The following is a 20,829-nucleotide window of genomic DNA, read 5'->3' as shown; positions in this document are numbered from 1 at the left end:
TACTTTGAAAGGCCTCAAACCAAAACAACGCCGCGTCTTGATGGGATTTGCCAACAAACCGCAACTAAAGGCCATAGAAGAAATCGCTGTGAACATAATCAAAACACCGTCAGCCTATCGCCGACTGAATTGGACAAGTGCAAACGTCATCGCAAAGCATTAAAGCTGCTTGCATTGCGACGGTATCCATGAAAGCTAAGAAGCGCATTCTTCAGCAAGGAGGATTCTTGGGTGCAATTTTACCTGTTATTGCTGGCGTCTTGACATCGTTGATTGGTAATGGATGAATACTTTATTGTTCCTCGCCGCGTCATGGAAGAAAAACTTCACGAAAAGATCCAAGTCAACAGGAGCCTCCCGAAGCAAAAGCCGTTGTTTCGTTGGACAATTTAATTGCGCAAACTTTGCAGCGAAAGGATATAAGTGAATACGAGAAAGCGAGCCAGCTTTCCAGTATTCTGGAACGTTTTCTTGCTTTAAAACCAAAAGCTATGCCGGATGAAAACCCCGTAGAGCCGCCCAAATACGTGCCTCCAGTACCACCATCGCCACCAAAGAAGCCGCGCCCTAGTCGTCCCAAAGAAAAATCTGAGGAAATACCTATTCCAGTTGAACGGTTGCGGTCTGGCAGAAAGCAAACAGGGAACGGGATGAAACGCAAAATTAACTGGATTACTTTATCATAATGTGCCGGATTTTTGCCGTCGGTTATTAGGTTGTGCCGCTTCTTCAAAATTAACTGTGTTTCTAATTGCTGCAACGATGGATCGTCTAATGAGAAAATACCTCGACCCTCGTCATCCCGGAAGTTTTGGAGGCGTCGAGGCGATTCCGAGAACATTAAAAACCAGGACCAACAAACGGAGAGCCCAGGAGATACTGGAAGAGATCGATGCATACACTGTCACCAAAGAAAGTCGGAAACGGTTTCCACGAAATCCAGTGATAGTTACCAATCTGCGGCAGCAGTACCAAGCTGATTTGGCAGACTTGTCGAAATATTCCAAAGAGAACGATGGGATAAAATACTTGCTCTTTGTCATTGATTGCTTTTCCAAAATGCTGAGCATCCAAGCCTTGAAGGCCAAAACCGGAAAAGAAACACGTGATGCCCTTCAGAAAGCCTTTTCGAACAACTAGGATTTCCTGAAAAGCTGCAGTACGACAAGGGCACGGAAATGCTGAACACAACTGTTCGCGCATTTCTGAAAGACCACGACGTACAGTTCTTTACCTCCCAGAACGAAGACGTAAAGTGTGCCATGGCGGAAAGAGTAATACGTACAATTAAATCCCGCATGTTCCGATTGTTTCGCTACCGCGTCAGCACCCGCTACATTGACAAGTTATCTGATATGGTGCACTCATATAATCACTCACCACACAGCGCTCATGGAATGCGACCCATCGACGTCAAGCAGAGAATTCTCTGCTTGTCTATAACAAGTTATATCCAGCGCTAACAGTGAAAAGACCTCGGTACAAGGTGAACGATGCCGTGCGAATTTCGATTCGAAAAGGAAAAGTGGAAAAAGGATACACCTACCGATTTAAGGAGGAGATCTTCTTCATTCAACAAGTCATTCCTCATCCTGTACCGGTCTACGTTTTGAAAGACTATCAGGACAATACCATTGACGGAAAATTTTACGAACCAGAATTATCTCTCGTGCGCAACGTGCCTGACAAAGAGCACACTGTGGACTTTATTGTAAAGCGTCGCGGAAAGAAGGTGTTAGTCCGTTGGTTAGGTTACGGACCCGAACACGATCAGTGGATCGATGAAAAATGTATGAAGGTGCGCCGTTCTACCTAACTCTACCCAGCGATGTGGCTACCGATCCCGCCAACACCCCGTCAATTGGACTACCAAGCTAAAGCATCCTATTACATTGAAAGGCAAATGGGAGATGGCATTGGTGGAGTTACAGTACCTGAACTCTTTTTACACTCTGCCAGTTGAGCAGAAAATCCAAGTGGATGTTGTGCGAGAATTTTATTTGAGAAAAGACGGGGAGTTTATCCAAACTCCAAGATATGTCAGTGCCCAGAAAAGCATTGTTGTACCTCCGGGTAATTACAAGAACGCTGAGTTGCTTCTTCAAACCATAAACTCTCTGGCTCCCGTCATTAAGACCTATCTGTTGGATGGAAAAGTGATTGACGACAAGAGTGCACTGCCAAACAATAAAATGTTTGAAGTGCAGTTTTACGCCAACCAACCATAAAGTCAAGCTGAGTATTGGGAATGACCGAGTATCGTATACTTTCCGCCCGAATCTTCAACGTTGCAAAAGATTCTGGGTTTCGATCAAAGCCAGTTTGAACCTAATGTTCCTGTTGAAACAACTGATACCGCACAAGGTCAGGCAAGAGCAAAATACTTAGCATTCTGGGACAAGGCGCCAGCACCAAAAGTAACTACGTTCATTTCCGACCGGCCTGTAAACCACATTGCTGGGCAGTCAGGTCCTATTTGTGTACAGCGACGTGGCCGACTACAGTTTGATCGGTGACACAGCGGCGCAGTTTTGCGTGCCGTACCTATTAGAGGCGAAGTTAATCAGACCGTGGAAGCACGTTTTGACATTCCTCATTATGTTCCTGTTCTTCGTCAACATTTTGAAACCATAAATCTGATTATTGCCAACGACCTCGGAGCCGAAGCCAAGTTCCAAACGGAAAGTCTCTGGTGAAACTACACTTTCGACCACAACGCCTGTACTGAAAATGCCTTTCGTTCAGTACGTTCCTGATCCGCGACGCTACGAAGAAGTGTTTGTCAGCCAAACCGGAGGAAGTGCGCTCATTCGTTACCGCGGCACGCTGCAGAATGGTTCCAGGTTCCCGCAGATTCTAAAGAATTTGTTTGCAAAGATTTCCGCATTTGCCAAACCAATTATTCGTCGAGCAGCACCCCATGCTAAAGCGGCTTTGGAAGCGGCAGCGCCGCACCTGCAAGAAGCGGCTAGCGGGGCCATTAAAGACGTCACGGCTCAAGCCAAAAAGCTATTACTAAGCGTTTAGCACCTCAAGAAGGAAGTGGTATTCGTAAGAAACGTCGCACAGTTCGTAGTCGCCATCGCATTAAACGTATTCCACCAGCCAACATTCCTGACTACTTTTGAACATGGCTCTGCTGATGATGGAAAATTCCGAACCAGCGATGCAGTTGGACAACCAGCTGTTTGCTTTACCGGCGACCTTGACTGATCGATGGCGTACCGAGCATGAGAAACTTAATCCAACAACGATCCTGACAGACAACGGTTCGGCTGGTGACATAAACTTCTACATTCCTCCCAGTACCGCTGGTCTGCTCAGCCTGGGTGATATGATGCTGGAACTCGAGGTCGGTATAAAGGTTAAGAAGGAGCAGCCGATTGGGATCTAATTACCAACACCGACGGGTGGCTCCAGTTAACAACTTTCTGCATTCATTGTTCTCTTCGTGCCATGTCACCGTGGCGAATCGTCTCATCTCGGATGCGGCAACGTTTTATCCTTATCGAGCATACCTGGAATCATTGCTATCCTATGGCGTGGATGCCCAGAGATCACAGTTGACATCAGCAGGATATTACGCCGACACCTCAACTAAAATGAACGACGAAAAGAAAACAACGGTGAAAAAAGCCGCAAAGCCTTGTTCAGCGGAAGCAACTACGTACAACTATCAGGCAAATTGTTCGCTGATCTGTTCGATCAAAGTAAACCGCTCTGTACCGGCGTACCAATCAACATCCGACTGGTGATGAGCCGACCTGAATTCTGTTTGCGAGTGTGGGATGCTGACGCAACAAAGCAGTTCAAACCGTTTATCCGGAACGCACGACTATCTGTCCGTCGATACATTCCAGCACCAGATTTCATGACAGCTGTAGCGTCAGAAATGCTGAAGAAGACCGTGAAATACCACATTGAACGCGTAGTGATGCGTGTTTCTGATATTCCCCAGAAAACTCAAAGCACTGTAGTAAGCAACTTGCAAATCGGACAGATTCCCAAAGTTATTTTCATTGGGTTTTGGAAAGCGATGATTTCCACGGCAGTTTCAAGAGTAATCCTTTCAACTTTCAACATTTTAATATCAATCAGATCAGCGTGGAGGTGGACGGTCAAAGCTATCCAACAAAACCCTATACTGCCGATTTTGGACGTTCGCTGTCATTGGAATGTTATGATGGGTTGCTGGACATTGGGATATCGCACTCATGCGCACAACAGCCTCCATATTAATCGAACCGCTTACAACGGCGGATACACGCTGTTCGGGTTCGATTTAACGCCTGGACATACTGGAAGAGGACCGCTGACTTTGGTGAAGCAGGGCAATTTAAGCGTTTCGGTTAATTTTGACAAACCGCTGGAAAAGACCGTAATGATGGTGGCTATGTTAGTCTACGACAGCATCATTGAGATCAATCAGCATCGGCAACTGATTGCGGACTTTTCGACATGAACACCGACCAAATCCTCAGCGCTCTCCAATCAAACCCGGCTACAAATGCTGCACTACGCGGAGTGTTTGCCAGCGATAAAGTGCCCCTGCGCTACTGCCATATCCTGGAGCGGCAGTGATTAACATTGACCCAGCGGACCAAGATGGATCGCACTGGATTGCTGTTTACCAAGAAAAGATGGAGTTTTGGAAGTGTTTGATTCGTTTGGGAGGAAACTGGGTTCATATACTAAGAATTTTGCTGATTTATGTTCATCTAATCGGATCGTAGAGCAAGCCGAACAACTGCAATCAGAATACACTACAGTCTGGCCAATACTGCTTGTTTTTTATACTTCGTCGTGTTAGTGGCGAAACTTATACTAATATTGTGCACTTGTTTACTGAGAATCGAGCAAGCAACGACAAGATGGTCTGCCAGTATGTGAATTCTTATTTTGACATCAATACAAAGATAATTGACGGTTCATTCATCCGTCAAATATGTAAACGAATATCGGAATTAAAATGAAAAAAACCATTCTACTGCTGCCTGTAATGTGCAGTTCGTAAATGAAACACGGAATAATCCAAAACAAATACAGCTCGTTATTGACGCTACTTAAATAAGCTTAGCGAACATAGCACGAAACTCCAGAGCATTAAGTTCCAAATACCCTTAACGTCCAGTCCAACAACTTGCCCAAGATCCACTTGGTCAGCTTCCAACAGAACAGCCTCCACATAGCGCGACTCCACAATAGCCTTTTCAGCCGCTGCCCACTCGTCATCGCTGGCACTCCCACAGCTGACTTTTCCATTGCGACCGCGCATTTGGTGGATGAGTTCAGTGAACTCTTCAGCCACTTCCTATAATCAAAACAAACTGATTACCGCACAAGTCTTTCAGAAACAGAGATCAGCATAAAATTACACAAATAAACGGAATGCTCACCTCTTTGAGCTTGTCATAAGCCAGAGCGGATTTCAAGGTCTTTGGAACATTGTTGGCTTCATCCACTCCCAGGAGTTCTTTCAGCAGCGTCATATCCATAACCAGTTCTTTGAGACCGTCGTACGTCTTCAGTCCAAAGGTCACGCCAGCTTTCGTGGGAATCAGGTCTCCGTTCTGACCGAAGGTGTAACGTCTTACGGTGGCCGTGTTGACACGGTTGTAACGTCCCCAGCCAAAATACAGTCCACTCTCCAGCGCATACAGAGGCGTCAGCTTACCGTCGGTGCCACAGTTCTGAGAATTCTTGTCCAGGTCCGCTTTACCACTCATCATCAAGGCACACAGGCGCAAGAAACCAGGCTTCTTTACGGTGATGGACTTCTCCAAGGTGCGGCGGTAGGTGTCGTCGCTTTGCTTTCCTCCCCGATGACGATGGCAGAAACCCCATCTTGGAAGCGGGCGTAGACGTACTTCTCGAACCCAATCTTGTACACGTTGGATCCTTCATGAGAAAAGGCATGCCGCGGATGCTTGGTGTCATCTTGCTCCTTGAACTTCTTGGCAAGGTTCAGCTTGATATCGTCCATCTCCGGTGCGCGTCGCTTGGCAAAGGTGCGGGTTTTGAGAGGCGTGGCTGGAATCTCGCGGGCAATGTTGCTGGTGGAAGGCTTAGGCGACGCGGCGCTGCGAGGAAATGAAATCAGGGATAAATTCCATGGCAAATGGAGTAAGAAGTACTACAGCGTTCGAATAAAGTAAAGGTCAAACAAAAAACTGTTGCAAACTAAAATTGTCTGATATCTGGAACTGATCGAGGGTTTTATGCGTTGCCTGACATCTGCCTTCATATACAAAATTTGAAAAAGCATAATGCAAGACAAAACAGTAGCACTTTTGCCTTGCAAGTTGAAGGTAAACTTGAGGCGTACGAGCAAATACGTACGTTTTTTGTACTTGGGCCAGCTTTCCCTTGCAAAAATATTATTTTGAACCGTTTCAGTACAAAAGGAGGCGGCGCTATAGAGTACGGTTCAGTTGGTTCAGCCAAAAATAGTAAAATGGCTGTAAGGTGTGTTGTAGACGCTGATTGGTTTGTAATTGACAAACAAAAATACCTCAAGCAGTTGTCTTTTCTGTTTGGAAAAAGCCGAGGTCGGCCAGTACATTTACATTACCACGCACTGCTGCCAAATGCGCGGGTGATTTGGAAAGGCAAGCTCGTCACTCCACGGTCTGGTTTGGCATACCTACGGGGATTATCGCCACAATCAAACAGCACTGGCCTTTGAAGATATTTTACTAAAGTCGGGCGACCAGCTGACGTCACATTTTATGCGAAAGGGCTTGAAAAGTGCCGCCTGCTAGAACAGTTTCTGCCAGAAGTGATCAACTTGGAAGAATACCATTGCCCGCCATTTCGTAAATTGACTGCATCCAGACCAGACAACGCAACGCAAGGGCGGTTGTTTCCAGGATTATGGTTGTATAAGAATGGTGCGGACTACCAATGTTGTCGCCACAGCAAAGTTGAACTGTCACCTAAACCTCAGCGAGATTGAAAAACGGTTGCCCTTGGCACAATATACACCACGCTCCTTTTTCCGGTTTGCGTACTGCGGCCGGATCACGCTGCCGAAGGGCCACTGTCAGCTGTACGTTAACGGTAAAGTGACGGTCAATGGAGGGAAAACTTGGAAGCGCGTTCTCTTTGGAGTATTTCATACGACTACTACGTAATATTGGCTACGAATGTTTTGCGACTGAATATCGAATTGTAAACATTGTAGGCACTCATGATTTCGGCCAGCGGTTTGATTTAGACAGTGTCAGTAAACTTTTAAATGTTCCATACTGTGCCGACAGGTTTCTTGGCCTGCGCATAAAGTTACCAGAATGTACTGCAATTTTGTTTGCTAGTGGTCGCTGTAATTTTTTGGGAGCTAAAACAGAAGCCGATATGACATGGGCCATGATTGATTTAGTACTAAGTTTGCCAATAAACTGAAAATCACGCGTCTGTTTGCCGTATGCTTTAATGTTATAAGGTATCACTGCAACACGTAACCATACGGTAGAGTATTGTAACAGTTACCAACAATTCGCCTTTTATCGTATGTTAAGCTTAAACGTTTAGACAAATCAACTTGGCGCAATACCATAGATTTTTTGACACGCTGAATCGATTCAGGATATTCAGCTACCAGAAAATCAGTTTTCTTATGCAAAACATCAACCATCGATTCAAACGTAATGCTCTCGCTCGTCTGTCCGTTCAGCGTAAAACCTTTGACCTTGGCGACACTTTTCCCATCATTAGTCTTGTAGGAATACGTCTTGGGACCGAGACTGACAAACTGGGTGATAAACTGATCGGGCTGCAATTCGTCCGTTAGGTCTCCCAAAAACTTGCCAGTTGGAGGAACGATTGCTCCCGGCTTCTCCACGAAAATGATAGAATCTGTAAAGTAAGGTTCTTAGTCTCACACACTATCTAAAGTTTTTCAAGCAGTTAATTACCGGTATCGAAGTAGAGCAGTGTATCCTGGACTTGCTCCATATAGCCGTATAAATGGAGCCGGGCCCAGCATGTCGTAAACCTATCAAAAAGGTATTATCAGCAAAAACACCGATCCTTCAAGAAGCAATTGCTTACGCAGCTAAGACAACGTTCGTATGAGGGTTCTGGTCAATAAATAACTTTTCCCTGGTGTACGCAACTTGCAGAACATCCTCGCTGAACATATCCCACGAGTGGATGTGGAATTCACCAGAAAGAAGCATTTTGTAAAACTCCTGCGGGCAAGTTAGGTACTTGGTGTTCGGCTTGTTGTCCTGCATACCCAGGCGACCCCAGAAGCTGCAAGTACAAATCCAGTTAGCCTCAGTTTACAAAACGCGCAACAGCAGATATTACCTATTCAAACACAACTTGGCAAGCGCCCTCATGCCAGGGTTGTTCTCAATCTTTTCGCGGTCCAACTGAATGCCTTCATGATCTTTAAAATCTCGTAGAAATTGATCTTTCTGGTCGTCGGTTGTCATATCCGCTGGCCAGCCACTTGCTTCCGTTTTATCTTGAGGAACCGATCAATGTAGTCCGCAAACAACCTTTCTTCCGACTGCTCAAAGTGCCACACTTCCAACATCTTTGTGATGACATAACCGCGCTCGATTGCAGCGTGCAGCTCTGGCGTGCCTGTAAAGGTTACCGTGGGTGTTGTCGTGGGTGTTCAGAATTTCAACGGTACATACTTACACCATGTTCCAGTAAGCGTTCTTTCTTCGTCGGAATGTGCACAAGGGGCGTTAAGTTGTTTCGCAGCGCATGTGTGGCACAGAGGAAATACCAGCTTACCGTTGGAGCGGTATGGCAGAATCGGCAGGTAAAGATCCGGAGGCGGTAAGATTTTGCAGTGCACGATGCCAAAGTAGTGCGCGATTTCCAAAGTCTTTAACGATAATGATGGGGTGTCCGATCGGATATTTCTTGTTCTTGTTGACAAACGGATACTCGCTGCAGACATCAAAATGCAGGATCTTCTCTTCATTGCTAACGCTAGTGATACAACTTTGTGGCATTTGTTCGTCCGCCGAAGAATACATCACGTAGGGTTTATCGGTTGGGTGACGGTGATTTCGTCAACAAAATCCGCGAAATCTGGTACCTGCTTTACCTGGTCGTCGAACTCGTGCTCCCAGATGACAAACAGTTCGTGTCCCATGTCCCGGATGTACGTGTCGCGTTGCAGGGTTTCTTCGTAAATTTTGCTCATTGGTAAGTTTCTGAACGGGTGGACGGTATCCGGCGTTGTGCATTCAGGACATCCGTGGTACCAGCAGCCGTGGAACTCAAAAACCTTGCCTGTTGCTGCAGAGTACCCATCCACAAAATAAGGTCCAACTTTAAACTCATGCCCACTTGCTCGTGTCTGAATTGTGCAGTTCTCTTCCAGTTCCATCCACTGCATCCACTTTAGCGCTTTAGCCGACTGGTTGCGGTTTACGTTGTATCCTTGCGGTGGGATCAGTCAATCTGGTTCGCCTTCAAAATGTTTGACCTCCAATACAAACCACACAATCCAGCGATAGTCATCGAAGATGAGAATGGGCAAATGCCGTTACTGATGCCCAAAAACAAACTTCGAAATTGCAGACAGCACTTGCGGAGCACGGTGACATCGTTCCGACAATAATCCACAAATTCTTTACGAAAGTCGAAAGTGTTGTTCTTGGTGGCGACCTCCATATTGTACCACTGCTGAAATGTTTCACGATCTTTCTTGTTCATAAACTTGGAACCGTACTGCTCCATAGTAGGGAATTCGGTAACCTGATCCCAGTTTTCCGGCCGATTAAATCGATGTGGAAAGGAACCTTTTGACGTGTCCTTGATACCAAAGGTAGCCGGCCATTTGGACAAACTTTGCGGGTTGTAATTGATGCTGTCGCGGAATCGAATGTTGAATTGCGGAACATCCAGCTGCATGATCTTACCGCCGTTTAACACAACTTTAGGAGTTATACCGTTGCTGAGAAGCCAGTTCAGTATAAAGTAACCGTCAAAAGCCTATAAAACGGCAAAATAAAGGACCATAAGAAAAGACTGTACAATTTTACCTTGAAATTGTGGGCGATTATAATGTGATCGCGATGGTCTTCACTAAAGAGGAATCGACAAAGAGGATCTGTAATGTCGCAAAGCGATTCGCCGTCATTTGGAAATATCCACTCTTCGCCTTCATCATTCTGAACAACCTGTATAACATACCGTGGGTGTTACCGTGGGTGTGTCGCAGAACTTTTTGTTACACAAATAGTGTACGGCATAATGCCGTGGGTGTTACCGCGGGTGTCGTATAAAATTATGATTGCAAACTAGGAACTATGCTTACCGCGAGGTTTGGATACAGCCGCCCATCCTCAGCAACGTAAGTTTCAAAGTCGAAAAACAAAAATTGGGCATCCGAATACTGCATCTTCTGGAAAGGAGTAAGTTTCTGCGGCTTCATAAAACAGCGGTGATCTCCGATGACATGCTCCTGGCACGTTTTGCAAAACATTTCTCCACAACGGTGTGCGGATCCCAACTTTCTCTTCATTAAGGAGTACACACAACCACATTGAGTACACATTTTGACGGTACTGCAGATACTCCTTCGACTGCGAAACAGCACATCATTTCCCGGCCCAGCTTGTGATGGTCGAAGCAAGATTGGCCATGAAACTTGCGATTGCAATCAGCGCAAAGCATAATGTTGACAATATCCATGGGACAATCCGCTCGCAGACACTGATTACACTGACCGCTACATCTGTGACTTCTACGGTTGTTGTATCCTTTATTGCAGTTAAAACACCAGTAACAGCGACTGAAAAATGCCGGCATGGAAGTCAAGACATCAAAGTGCCGGTTATGTAATAAAAGGCAGATATGTTTGTCCTCCAGGTTCCCGCTGTACACAATGCTGCTGGCTTGCATCGTACTCACTACCACTATCTGGTAACCTGGCAATACTTTTTCAAAAGCCGAAATGTCTGCAAGGGTGTACTCACGGATTGAAGGCCGGCTTCTTCAATCAATTCCGGACAAACGCAGAATTTCTTGTTTTCCTTTCGCTATATGTCGGGCGTAATCTTTTCGGCCATCGGCAAACGCTTTTCCGATAACGAGGGCACGGGCCATACAGATATCGTCCACGTTGTTCACCAAAATCACTGACGTCATCCTCTTCAGTCTGTCGTACAATAACTTGGGTACGTCGCGGGCACACCGACCGGAAGGAATCTCCGTATGTTCTACAGAAACCCCAAATGAATCATCAATGGCAAATTCTTGGTGGAATTCAGCACTTTTGAGATTTCTGCCATCCAGCGGCGCACTGTCAGCTGTGATCGTAAAGTTGGTGGAGTCCAAATAGGGAACGACAAATACGATGATTCCACAGACACTCGGACGTACTGATGAGCGGCCACACCCGCTAGCACAGCATCCAAAACGTGGTCCAAGATACCCACTATTACTGCCGGTGCGTCACAAAATTTCACAGCATCCAAATCAAATACATGCACGTCAAAGCGTTTGAAATGCATATTGTACGTCTTCGAAAACCGGTACCCATTCCGTTCCACCGTAACATGATCGACAACATTAAAATCTTCAGGGACGCCACCCCAGCTTGGGATCTTCATGAACCCAGTCCTCCAATTCTGCCAACTCGGCAGCATCTTGGAGGTCTTGCTGCGATAAGGCTTCGTGCTGATCTACCCAATCATACCCAAATCGTATCCAAATAAGTCGCCGATCGAGTCACGCCGCATAATAGCCATTACAACGCACAGGTTTATACGTACGTACAACAATTAAAACCAGTACAAATAACAGAAGCACAAAATTAGTTTAGTTATGAAGAAACCCAGTTAGTACAATCATGACTGAAACAGTAAATAGAATAGCCATTACAACAAGAAAACTGAACCGTGGGTGTATTGCGCAAAATATAATCAGCGCATTCCGAAATAAGAAAAACAATTTACTCAACCAAAACAACGTCGTCGTCCTTGCCATTGTCGCTGTCCTTCTTGTCGCCGTCGTCCTGGCCGCCGCCTTCGTGGTCACTGCCGTCCTCTTCATCCACTTCGTCCTCCGCCTCCGAGCACGAGTCCGGAATTACGTCGTCGCCTCCACTGCTGTCTGCTTCGTCTTCAGCCTCCGAGCACGAGTCCGGAATTACGTCGTCGCCTCCACTGCCGTCTGCTTCGTCTTCAGCCTCCGAGCCCGAGTCCGGCATTTCTTCATCGCTGCTGTGCATCCAGTCTGGAGTTTCGGCACCAGGCAAAATCCAAGTGTGATCTACGAAGACACAAAAATTAGGCTTTTTTGAAGGCGTAACTCGAAAACTTCCTGAAAGTTGGTTACCTGATTCGGCCATGGATTCGTCGTCGTCATTGTCTTCTTCTTCGCTGTCCGTTGCCGGTTCTATAAACATGAAGCGCTCTGAAAAATTACATAATTTAACTAACCGTGGGTGTTACCGTGGGTGTTACATGGGCCTATCATTATAAAACTGCATTGACCAACCTTTCATTTCTTCGTCGCTGTCACTCTCAAAGTCCCCGCCGTCACCATCCCAACGCACGACCTGCGGTACCGCCAAAACCAGTTGCCGATGATGGGCTCTGGTGACGGTATTGGAGTAGAGGTCCACGGTCCGCAGGGCTGGCAGGTTCTTCAGTGGTTCCAGCTGTTGGACAGTGATGATGCCGTTATTGGCCAACGTCAGGCGCTTCAGATTAGGCGTGGTCCGGGCCAGGGCCGCCAGCTGGGGGTTGTTCTCCGCGAACCCGAGACGGTTGTCATTCAGCTGGAGGAACGTCAGGTTCGGCATCAGTGGCAATCCGACAACGGAGGTCAATCCGCACGCGTTAGCCGACAAACAGCGCAGGTTGTAAAACGCTGCAGCGGCAGACCCGTAAAGCTGGTAATGGGGAACTCGTCCAGGATGATGGTCTTGGCATCGTCCGGTTTGCCCTCAAATAACCAACAATGTCGTACTGGGAATACACACCGCTATGAAACATTGTAACGTATAGGAAAACCAGAGTAGTGAAAAGGATACTACAGTAAAGTATCGAAATAAAATGCAAACAAATTACAGGTATTACAAGTGCAGGCAATTACCGGACTGCAGTGTGCAGTACGCTTTATAGCTGCAAATTTGCCATGCAAAATTGTCTGAGCGTGAACACAATAGAAATCCGTAGTATTGCATGGGAAAAGTTTGCCTTGCAATTTGCCGGACAGAATGATTGACAGGCAGTTCGATTATTGGTAACCGCGCTATCGCAGGTGGTGAGTACTGCGACACACAATCTCTATTAGTGACTGCCCTACCTATAGCAATACACAGTACACAATTAACGTAACTGCCGCTTCGCATTTTAGTGCCAACATACGGTGGGGGGTTCTGGTAGAGACAGCCGCCACTTGTATTGCGGCTGCCCCACCTGTATTGGGCAAACTCTATGAGGGACCCGACCCTCCTGCTGCTTTCGTCGCACTTGACGCTTACTATAAAAACTGAATTCTAAATTGAACTACCGTGGTTTTCGTCATACGATGGAAAACGATGACCGTCGAAAAAACACCGCCAATCCACCAGCACCAGGATGCTTTTTATTCGACCGTATAAATTAGGAGGAGCTGTTGTGTGTTCGCTGTTGTGTATTTCACTGATGATGATAGTTCGCGTATGTTGAATCTTGCATGGATACTTTCTTCGAAGCGCTACGTTTACCCTAAAACTAACACCTAGCATTTCTGGATTAGCATTTAGTTTTTGCTAGCTCAATAAATCAATTTATACGCATCAGGAAAGTTTTCTTTTAGTATCGTTTTCATTGTTTGATGTTCGGGCTCTTGTGTTGTTCGCCCATCGTGGAGCGTAACAAGAAAATCATCGTTTGCAATTCGAATAAATAGTTAATAATGAGCAAGCGTTGGTATTTGTTCCATGCGCGCAAAGTGACTCATAAAAGTCAGAAGATTATTCTTGCAAGATTTCCTCTCATGTTTCGAAGCTGCTGCTGCTGGTGTGGTTGTCTCAGTACTGATTCTCTGACGCAAAAACTCCCCCGACCGAGGGTTACCGCTACATTCGCAAATCTTCCTTGACAAATCCCTAAAAAATTCTCCTAGTACGTACCATCGGAAATACAGTGCTGGTGCAGCGCGACAACGGCCAGTGGTGGCTGGGATACGTTCAGGATATTGACGGCGACCTGTTCTTCGTTGACTTCGACGCCACCAAGCTCAGTGCAGAATGGATCCATTCCAAGCAGTTGTGGCCGCATTATTTTATCTATGAATTGATCATTGACCGCCGGACACTTTCTAACTTTTCCGTGCATGTGGCACTGCCAGACAAGGACGGTGGGCCGTTGGTTTTCCGACCGGCAACAATTATTGAAAATCTGGGATGTATGTTCTGTTCTGTCCGCTTGGATAATTCCCCCGAATGCCGCATTGTGCCGGCGCACCACCTAATCGCGCAACTGCCGACCGCAAATGGCGAGCCGAGTTATTTCGGGCGTGTTGCCGGGCTCGTCTACCGCAAGCATATCGTCCCGTTGGATGAGGCGTATCTGTTGCGTCACGTGAAATTCATACCGTGCATCCTGATCTGGGCATGCCAGTTAACGTTGGCTCAGAGTCAACGTGAGTGCAGTGTCAACTGCCAGTTCAAACTAGATATGGTTTGGGCGGAACAGTTCAGGTTCAGCTGTAAATATCATCCGGGTGGTTGACACGAGTTTGAATGTCGTGTGTTCGCCCGAGCCGGCATGGATACGGTGACCTTTATCTGCAGTGAAATGCAGGGGAACGCCATCGGGAGCAGCATGTTCTGGACCGTGGAATCGCTGAAGGAAGCGTGCTGTAAATACCTCGCCGAGCAACAGTCGAGGGAGCTCAAGCAGGCACGCCCGTTGGTGGTTGAGAACTTTCCAATGGTTTCTCTGCAGCATGGTTAGTACTGAATACTGAAGCTACTGTAGATTAAGGCCTTGGAAAAAAATTTGCGGCTTTAGTTCTAAGGTGTCATTTTGCAAAAGCGAAAATGAAAAAAAAAATGTAGCTGATAAGTGGGTTCTTTTGCAGAACGCGAAGAAATGCACGTCAACGATCTCGCGATTGAAATTCTGCATTGTTTGTTGTGGAATCTGGATGCCGCTACTCAGTTACGAACGAGCCAGTAAGTTGGCGAACCAAATGTTAAAACTAAGAAATCGTTAAAAACAAATTATCAGGAAAATTCTCTCGGCTGTAACGTTACTATAGCTTCTCAATGAATTTGCGCCTGATATCGCGCCGGTGCCGCTGCTTTCGGACTGCCTTTGACTCGCGTAATCCACAGATTCGCGGGTAGAATAGCGCCTACCTGATAGTTAAACATTAAAAAACAACCACATGATACTATCGTCTTTCCGGTTTAATGATACATTGCCATTGTCCTGTTTGACCGTTAATGTAACAATTATTATTGGTTAAGAAATCCGTTAAGATTCGTAAAAGTGAAGTATTGTCCGAACGTCGCTTTACAGAACTTGTGCGTTGTGGAGATCCGTACTGCATGGTCCCTGCATCTTTGAAGCTTGTGCTGCAGGAACCTTCGTTTTCGTCATTCGGCCGTTGGTCATTAAGGAGCGCTGGAACTGGTGCATAACCGAGGAACTGAAGTTCAGTGAAGCATATAAGTTTGCAGCGCTGTTACAACGCACCATTTCTCAGCGCACACGAGCAGTAGCGTTGGTTGATGAGAGAACCAAGGCAGAGAGGAGCCAAGACCGTAGTGATAGAGAATTCACATCAAGAATGGAGAGTCTTGGCAATATACTGAAAAAAAATGCCACGCAGCTGCCACTGCTTATCGCCAAGAACGGCAACGAAAACCCGTTCTATTCTAGTGTGCCATTCCTGATGCTCGAATTCGGTCTTAAGAATGGAAACTACGAGTGCTGCCGGCTGTCAAATTGGATGTCCGCATGTGAACGCCTTGTGCTGGTTAACTACACCGCATCCGATGGAACCGGCAGCAAGTCTCTGCTGCAGTTTTTCTACGAAAAAGGCCGGACATGGCCATCCGCTGAGCAATCGCTCATGTGGGATGCCGACGAAGGACGGTTAGATGTGATGACTTCGCTGCTGCGGTTCCACTGCACGGAAACAGTCTCTGAACAGTGCCGGCGTTTTTTGGCAGCCGCGAACGACAGCTGTCCAGTCGGTTCTCAGCGGGTATTGGAGAAGGTCAAGGCGGTACACACGCGCTGGGTTCAGACACTGGCTTATCCCGAGCAGTGGGCGGGGATTCGCAGGTTCCTTCAGCTGTAAGTAAAAGTCACTGCATTATCCGTCGAAGCAAAATAATGAATGGGTAAGAATGCGGTTTGTTGCTACCAGGTTCAACGACGTTAGTGACGATAACAGTCCACAATGCTGGGATGAAATTGATTTGCGACAACTGGACTTTACGCTGCTGAACAAGCTAACCTTCGCCGCGCTTGACGCTTATTATAAAACTGAATCCTAAATCAAACTGCTGTACAGATGCCACGGGTTTTGTTATACGATGTTGTTTATCAATCGACTTTTTATTCGAACGTATATTATATGCCTAAATTAGGAGGAGCTGCTGTGAATCTGTTCGTCTTAGTTCGCTTATTATCGTAAGCGTATTTCGGATTTGGGTTTCGCGTATTCTGACTTTCTGCATGGATTTGTAACCTTACATAACCTTACATTCACCCGAAAATTAACGTTTAGCATTTTTCGGCTAGCATTTAATTTTGCTAGCTCAATAAATCATTTTCTGCGCAGCAGGAAAACTTGTTTTTTTACTGTATTGTTTATATTGCTTGATGCTCGGGTTGTTGTTGTTGCTCGTCCATAATGAAGCGTAACATGAAAATTATCGTCTGGCATTACAGCAAATATTGTAGTTGCTAACGACTAACGAGCAGGCGTTGGTATTCTTTCCTTGCGCGCAGAGTGACTCACAAAGTTTGAAGGTTATTTTTGTAAGATTTCCTCCCATGTTTTCGCATCAGCTGCTGCTCGTATGTTGGTAGAACGACAATTGGCCAAGAAGCACCGCGCCGGTATCCTACAGACGTATAATTATGGAGTAGCCGAATGCCCGTATCAGGGTTCTTGCATCGTCCGAATATTCTCCCATGTGCCATCATATGAATATTCCATCAGGTGAATATTCTCCCAGGTGCCATCGGATGTTTCTTATAGATACCAAGCACATCGATGTACAATGGCAAAATTATTTCCAGCAAGTGTTAACACAATCGCTTTACCATGTACAACCTTAAACAAGCTCACGTCCGGTTACATGCACGAGTACTTACGAGTATTTGCATCAATTAGGTGTACTTACTTTTTGACCCGAAAGAAGATTTTGGTTGTTTTCTAATGTTTAAAGTTTTAATTAATCAAGGTGCGCCAGCGCTTGAAATCATTGTTATTTGGGGGTATTGCCAGTTAAAATAATGTCATCTTCTAATATTATCAGTCTGATACAAAGCATGTAAATTTTGTGAATGCCAGAATAATTTGCTATTAACGTATTTTGTTTCCTTGATTATTCTTTTTGATGCTCATGAATTTTTAAAAGGAGAAAAACTAACAAAATGAAGAGGCGATACTGCACAATTTCACAAGACTTTCTACTTGTGCATACCTGGCATTTCTTTGGTGCAACAGGTACGGGTTTGTACGTACAAATGCAAATGCCCGAGCCAGATCTGACCATAGAACGCGCAATCCGGCTCAACAGCGCAGCTGACCAAGAGAACAGAGAGAGCTTGTCGGACAGCATTCAGTATGCTGCACTCGCGATGCGTGTGTAATACATGCGTGCAGCCCCTTACACATCGCAAGCACTGCATTAAATCATTAAGTAACTTCAGACTTCAGACTTAGCAATAGATATATTGCAGCATATCATGTTACTTCTACTTGTATATTTCGTGTAGCGAGATTTTTGCTGTGAAACCTGCGGCATGACGACCTTTGTATGTATGAGAAACTTTTCAGTAGTAAATTAATTTTGGTCATTCAGCCTTCATGTGAACAGTGTGATTACGCTTTTTCCTCTCTTGGACGGACGAGCTTTTCCTCTGTTTAATTCTTGATGAGCAGAAGTTTCGATTTCTGCAAAATGTCGGACAGTGTAGTGGGAGATCTGTCTGCGTCTTTTCCTTGCTTTTTCCATGAATTACCCGAGGAATCCGTCGTGCACGTCTTCTCGTTCCTGGACATCATTGATCTGACCAACTGCACGGCGTAAGTTTCTTAGCATCAGCAGCAGCCCCACTATCCTTGCAATCCTGGAGTATTATTCGCACAAATTCTGTTGACAGGGTGTGCAAACGATGGGCCGACATCATGGGCGATTCGCGTCTGCGGAAGACCGTCATTTTCGACCTGACCAAATGGGAGACCTACCATCCAATGGCGCTGTTGCCACGCCCACCGCCTTCCGATGCGGACGCGTTTCGGGAAGCGCTCAAGGTGGAGAGCGAGTGGCGCCGTCAGCTGCTGCAGCGCTTCTGGACGCCGAAGACCCGCAACGTCATCTTCCGACGCCCGCCCGGGGCGGCGGCCCCATCTGACTGCTGGATGCAAATGGGCTTTGCTGAGCGTGAAGAAGGCCAGCCAGAGCAGGTCGTGGCCCTTGGCTGGCATTATACAATGTACGACAAAAAGAGGTTGAACCGATCAGTCGGTTCGCGGTTCAAAATAACCTCGCAACGACACGCCACCATTAAAACTTGGATACTACTACTTTCAGACGCTCGCGCTCCGTGAATATCAAGTGCAGCTATACTAGTTGCATATCAGGTGTAGAAAAAATTTTAAACTTTTGATACTAAACTGTGGCTGTTTATGAACAAGCACAAATTCTAGCCATTTTGCTTTCCATAGACTTAAGCATTGATTGCAAGCCAAACGGTTATGCGCACAGATCCTATGCTGTGCCCACGAGAAAGCAAAATGGCTAGAATTTGTGCTGTTCGCCATAAACAACCACAGGTTTAGTATCAAAAGTTTAAAATTTTTTTCACCTTTTGATATGCAACAGATATTTACCACGCGCTACTCGATTTAACGAAGCTTCTGCCGGACGCATCCGAGGGCGGCCAGCAGCACAGGGATTGTCTTATTACGGTGCAAAACATTAACATGCTCACTGCGGATCTCAGCAACTTCCTGCCAAAGTTTGTCAAATCGGTGATCCTGGAAAATGTCACTATGCGCTGCTATTTCTACACCGGAATGTTCCCCCACTCGACAAGCAGCCACAGGTTCGTGTTATAAACCTTACGTCTTACACTTACTGGTATCAATATTATTATTAGTATGACTGTATTACACTGGATTCACCAATAGTTTAGTTAAGTTTTGGCGTGTTAGGTGACGCTAACTGTGCTCGTGGATAAAGCGGTGGTGGTGCGCGAGAACGGGGTGTGGCCATGGACCGAAGAACCCACTGACAACTTTATTGAATACATCACGCGAATTCGTCATCGTAACCTGCAGTTCTTCGGCCGGTTCGTCCCGGAAGTGTTGACTGCTGAGGAGGAGAGCCTCCTGGAGGAGAAGCTGCGGTCGGAGGGGCCCACTGGCTGGACGCTGTCCCGGTTCTTCACCAAGTAAGTCTAGACCATGCGGTTTCTGAGAAACTTGACATGCAATTTATAGCCGTTTTCTCAGGGTCGTGAAATTGCTGGGTGAAGAGGATGTGCATGATTTGGCGCCCATCAGTTCGTTGGGATTAACGCTGGAGCGGGTTCGGTCCTTCCCGCGCTGGCTGCAGTACTTGATGGTGGAGCTGCTGAAGGACCCGTCCATCGCAGTCTTTCCCAATATGTAATGTCTTTTAGCGGACCGCTTACTGGAAAGGTTTCCCATGGTCGATGTGTGCATGGTGTTAGTCATTCCGATCCTGCTTGAATGTGTGTTCCTTCTCGAATGTCTTTCTAACATTAAGTTGAAATTTTGGGCACTGTGCCTTTGCGTCGAATTTTTTTCTGTGAAGTCATTGGTTGTATCATGTGCCGCAAGTGCATAGATCTGTATTCGGAATGGTGACGGAGAGATCAGTACGATAGGAATAACTACCGTAATCTGTCCTACCGACCAATGAGCCAGCTAATATCTCAATGTGGCATAGCTAAGTCTAAGAATCTGCGCGAAGCGAGACCTGCATCTCCGCCGATAAATTTAATAATAACTCGGAAACTGCCAAAACTCAGAATGATGAAACTCACGATGTCAAAGTACTGCCTCACACGGACTTGTATAGACACGGCGCATCCGGTTAGAAAAACCCAGTATCACCAAAACAAAAGAGAACATTCTAGAAAGTAAATGGAATTATAGCAAGTACGAGTAAAGGGATTAAAGTACGTACTAATCGCTACGAGTACGGCTATATTCCGTCAATGGCACGTTTACCACAAAAATATTTGTCGTAACTTGTTCTTTGTTTTCAAAAGAAAGTGCTGCTAAGAACGTCTTCATTCGGTACGAGATAGGTGATAGCAGTTAAACGAATGGAAATTGTGGAAGAGCTCCGAGAGATATAAAGTCAACCACGTTGCTATGTGCGTTAGGCAGCCGGAAGTCCCTGCAATGCTTTCGTATGAAATGCTGTACTTTGTGTTCGTCGCAGAATGTTACTGTAATCAACCGGTTAATACATCTCGTTGGAAATAAGTGCTGTACTCTCGTACTCTAGCCCGGCACTTGACGGAAATTTGTACGCTATGAGCGACACGATGCAGTATACGTAACCGGATTCGTTCAACCGATTCGCGTCCTAACATGCACTAGCTGCAAGCGATGTCTGTGAATGGTGAATGCGCA

The 20,829-nt window shown here is 46.1% G+C and overlaps 3 protein-coding genes across 3 annotated transcripts; all 3 read right to left on the bottom strand.

Annotated features, from left to right (window-relative positions):
• Positions 1-4,984: 4,984 nt before the first annotated feature.
• Positions 4,985-5,726, bottom strand: LOC129598447 (uncharacterized). The gene is made up of 3 exons (XM_055496350.1): positions 5,397-5,726; positions 5,145-5,311; positions 4,985-4,994 (listed from the first exon to the last, which is right to left on the bottom strand). The coding sequence occupies exons 1-3, from the start codon at positions 5,724-5,726 to the stop codon at positions 4,985-4,987; spliced, it is 507 nt and encodes a 168-aa protein (XP_055352325.1).
• A 35-nt stretch (positions 5,727-5,761) lies between these two features.
• LOC129598446 (uncharacterized) lies at positions 5,762-8,265 on the bottom strand. Its single transcript, XM_055496349.1, has 4 exons — positions 8,050-8,265; positions 7,914-7,993; positions 7,644-7,854; positions 5,762-6,080 (listed from the first exon to the last, which is right to left on the bottom strand). The coding sequence occupies exons 1-4, from the start codon at positions 8,232-8,234 to the stop codon at positions 5,762-5,764; spliced, it is 795 nt and encodes a 264-aa protein (XP_055352324.1). The 5' UTR covers positions 8,235-8,265.
• A 169-nt stretch (positions 8,266-8,434) lies between these two features.
• On the bottom strand, positions 8,435-12,821 carry LOC129598445 (uncharacterized). Its single transcript, XM_055496347.1, is given in 12 exon segments — positions 8,435-8,592; positions 8,752-8,845; positions 9,071-9,264; positions 9,537-9,963; positions 10,014-10,151; positions 10,289-10,489; positions 10,549-10,931; positions 10,989-11,234; positions 11,237-11,657; positions 11,936-12,246; positions 12,313-12,390; positions 12,475-12,821. Coding segments are annotated over 12 exon segments (2,958 nt in total). The 5' UTR covers positions 12,782-12,821.
• Between the last annotated feature and the right edge of the window lie 8,008 nt (positions 12,822-20,829).

The sequence above is a fragment of the Paramacrobiotus metropolitanus genome, unplaced genomic scaffold (genome assembly GCF_019649055.1).
Source record: "Paramacrobiotus metropolitanus isolate TYO unplaced genomic scaffold, Prichtersi_v1.0 Parri_scaffold0000122, whole genome shotgun sequence".
Lineage (NCBI taxonomy): Eukaryota > Metazoa > Tardigrada > Eutardigrada > Parachela > Macrobiotidae > Paramacrobiotus > Paramacrobiotus metropolitanus.
This window is presented reverse-complemented; position numbering and strand designations above follow the sequence as displayed.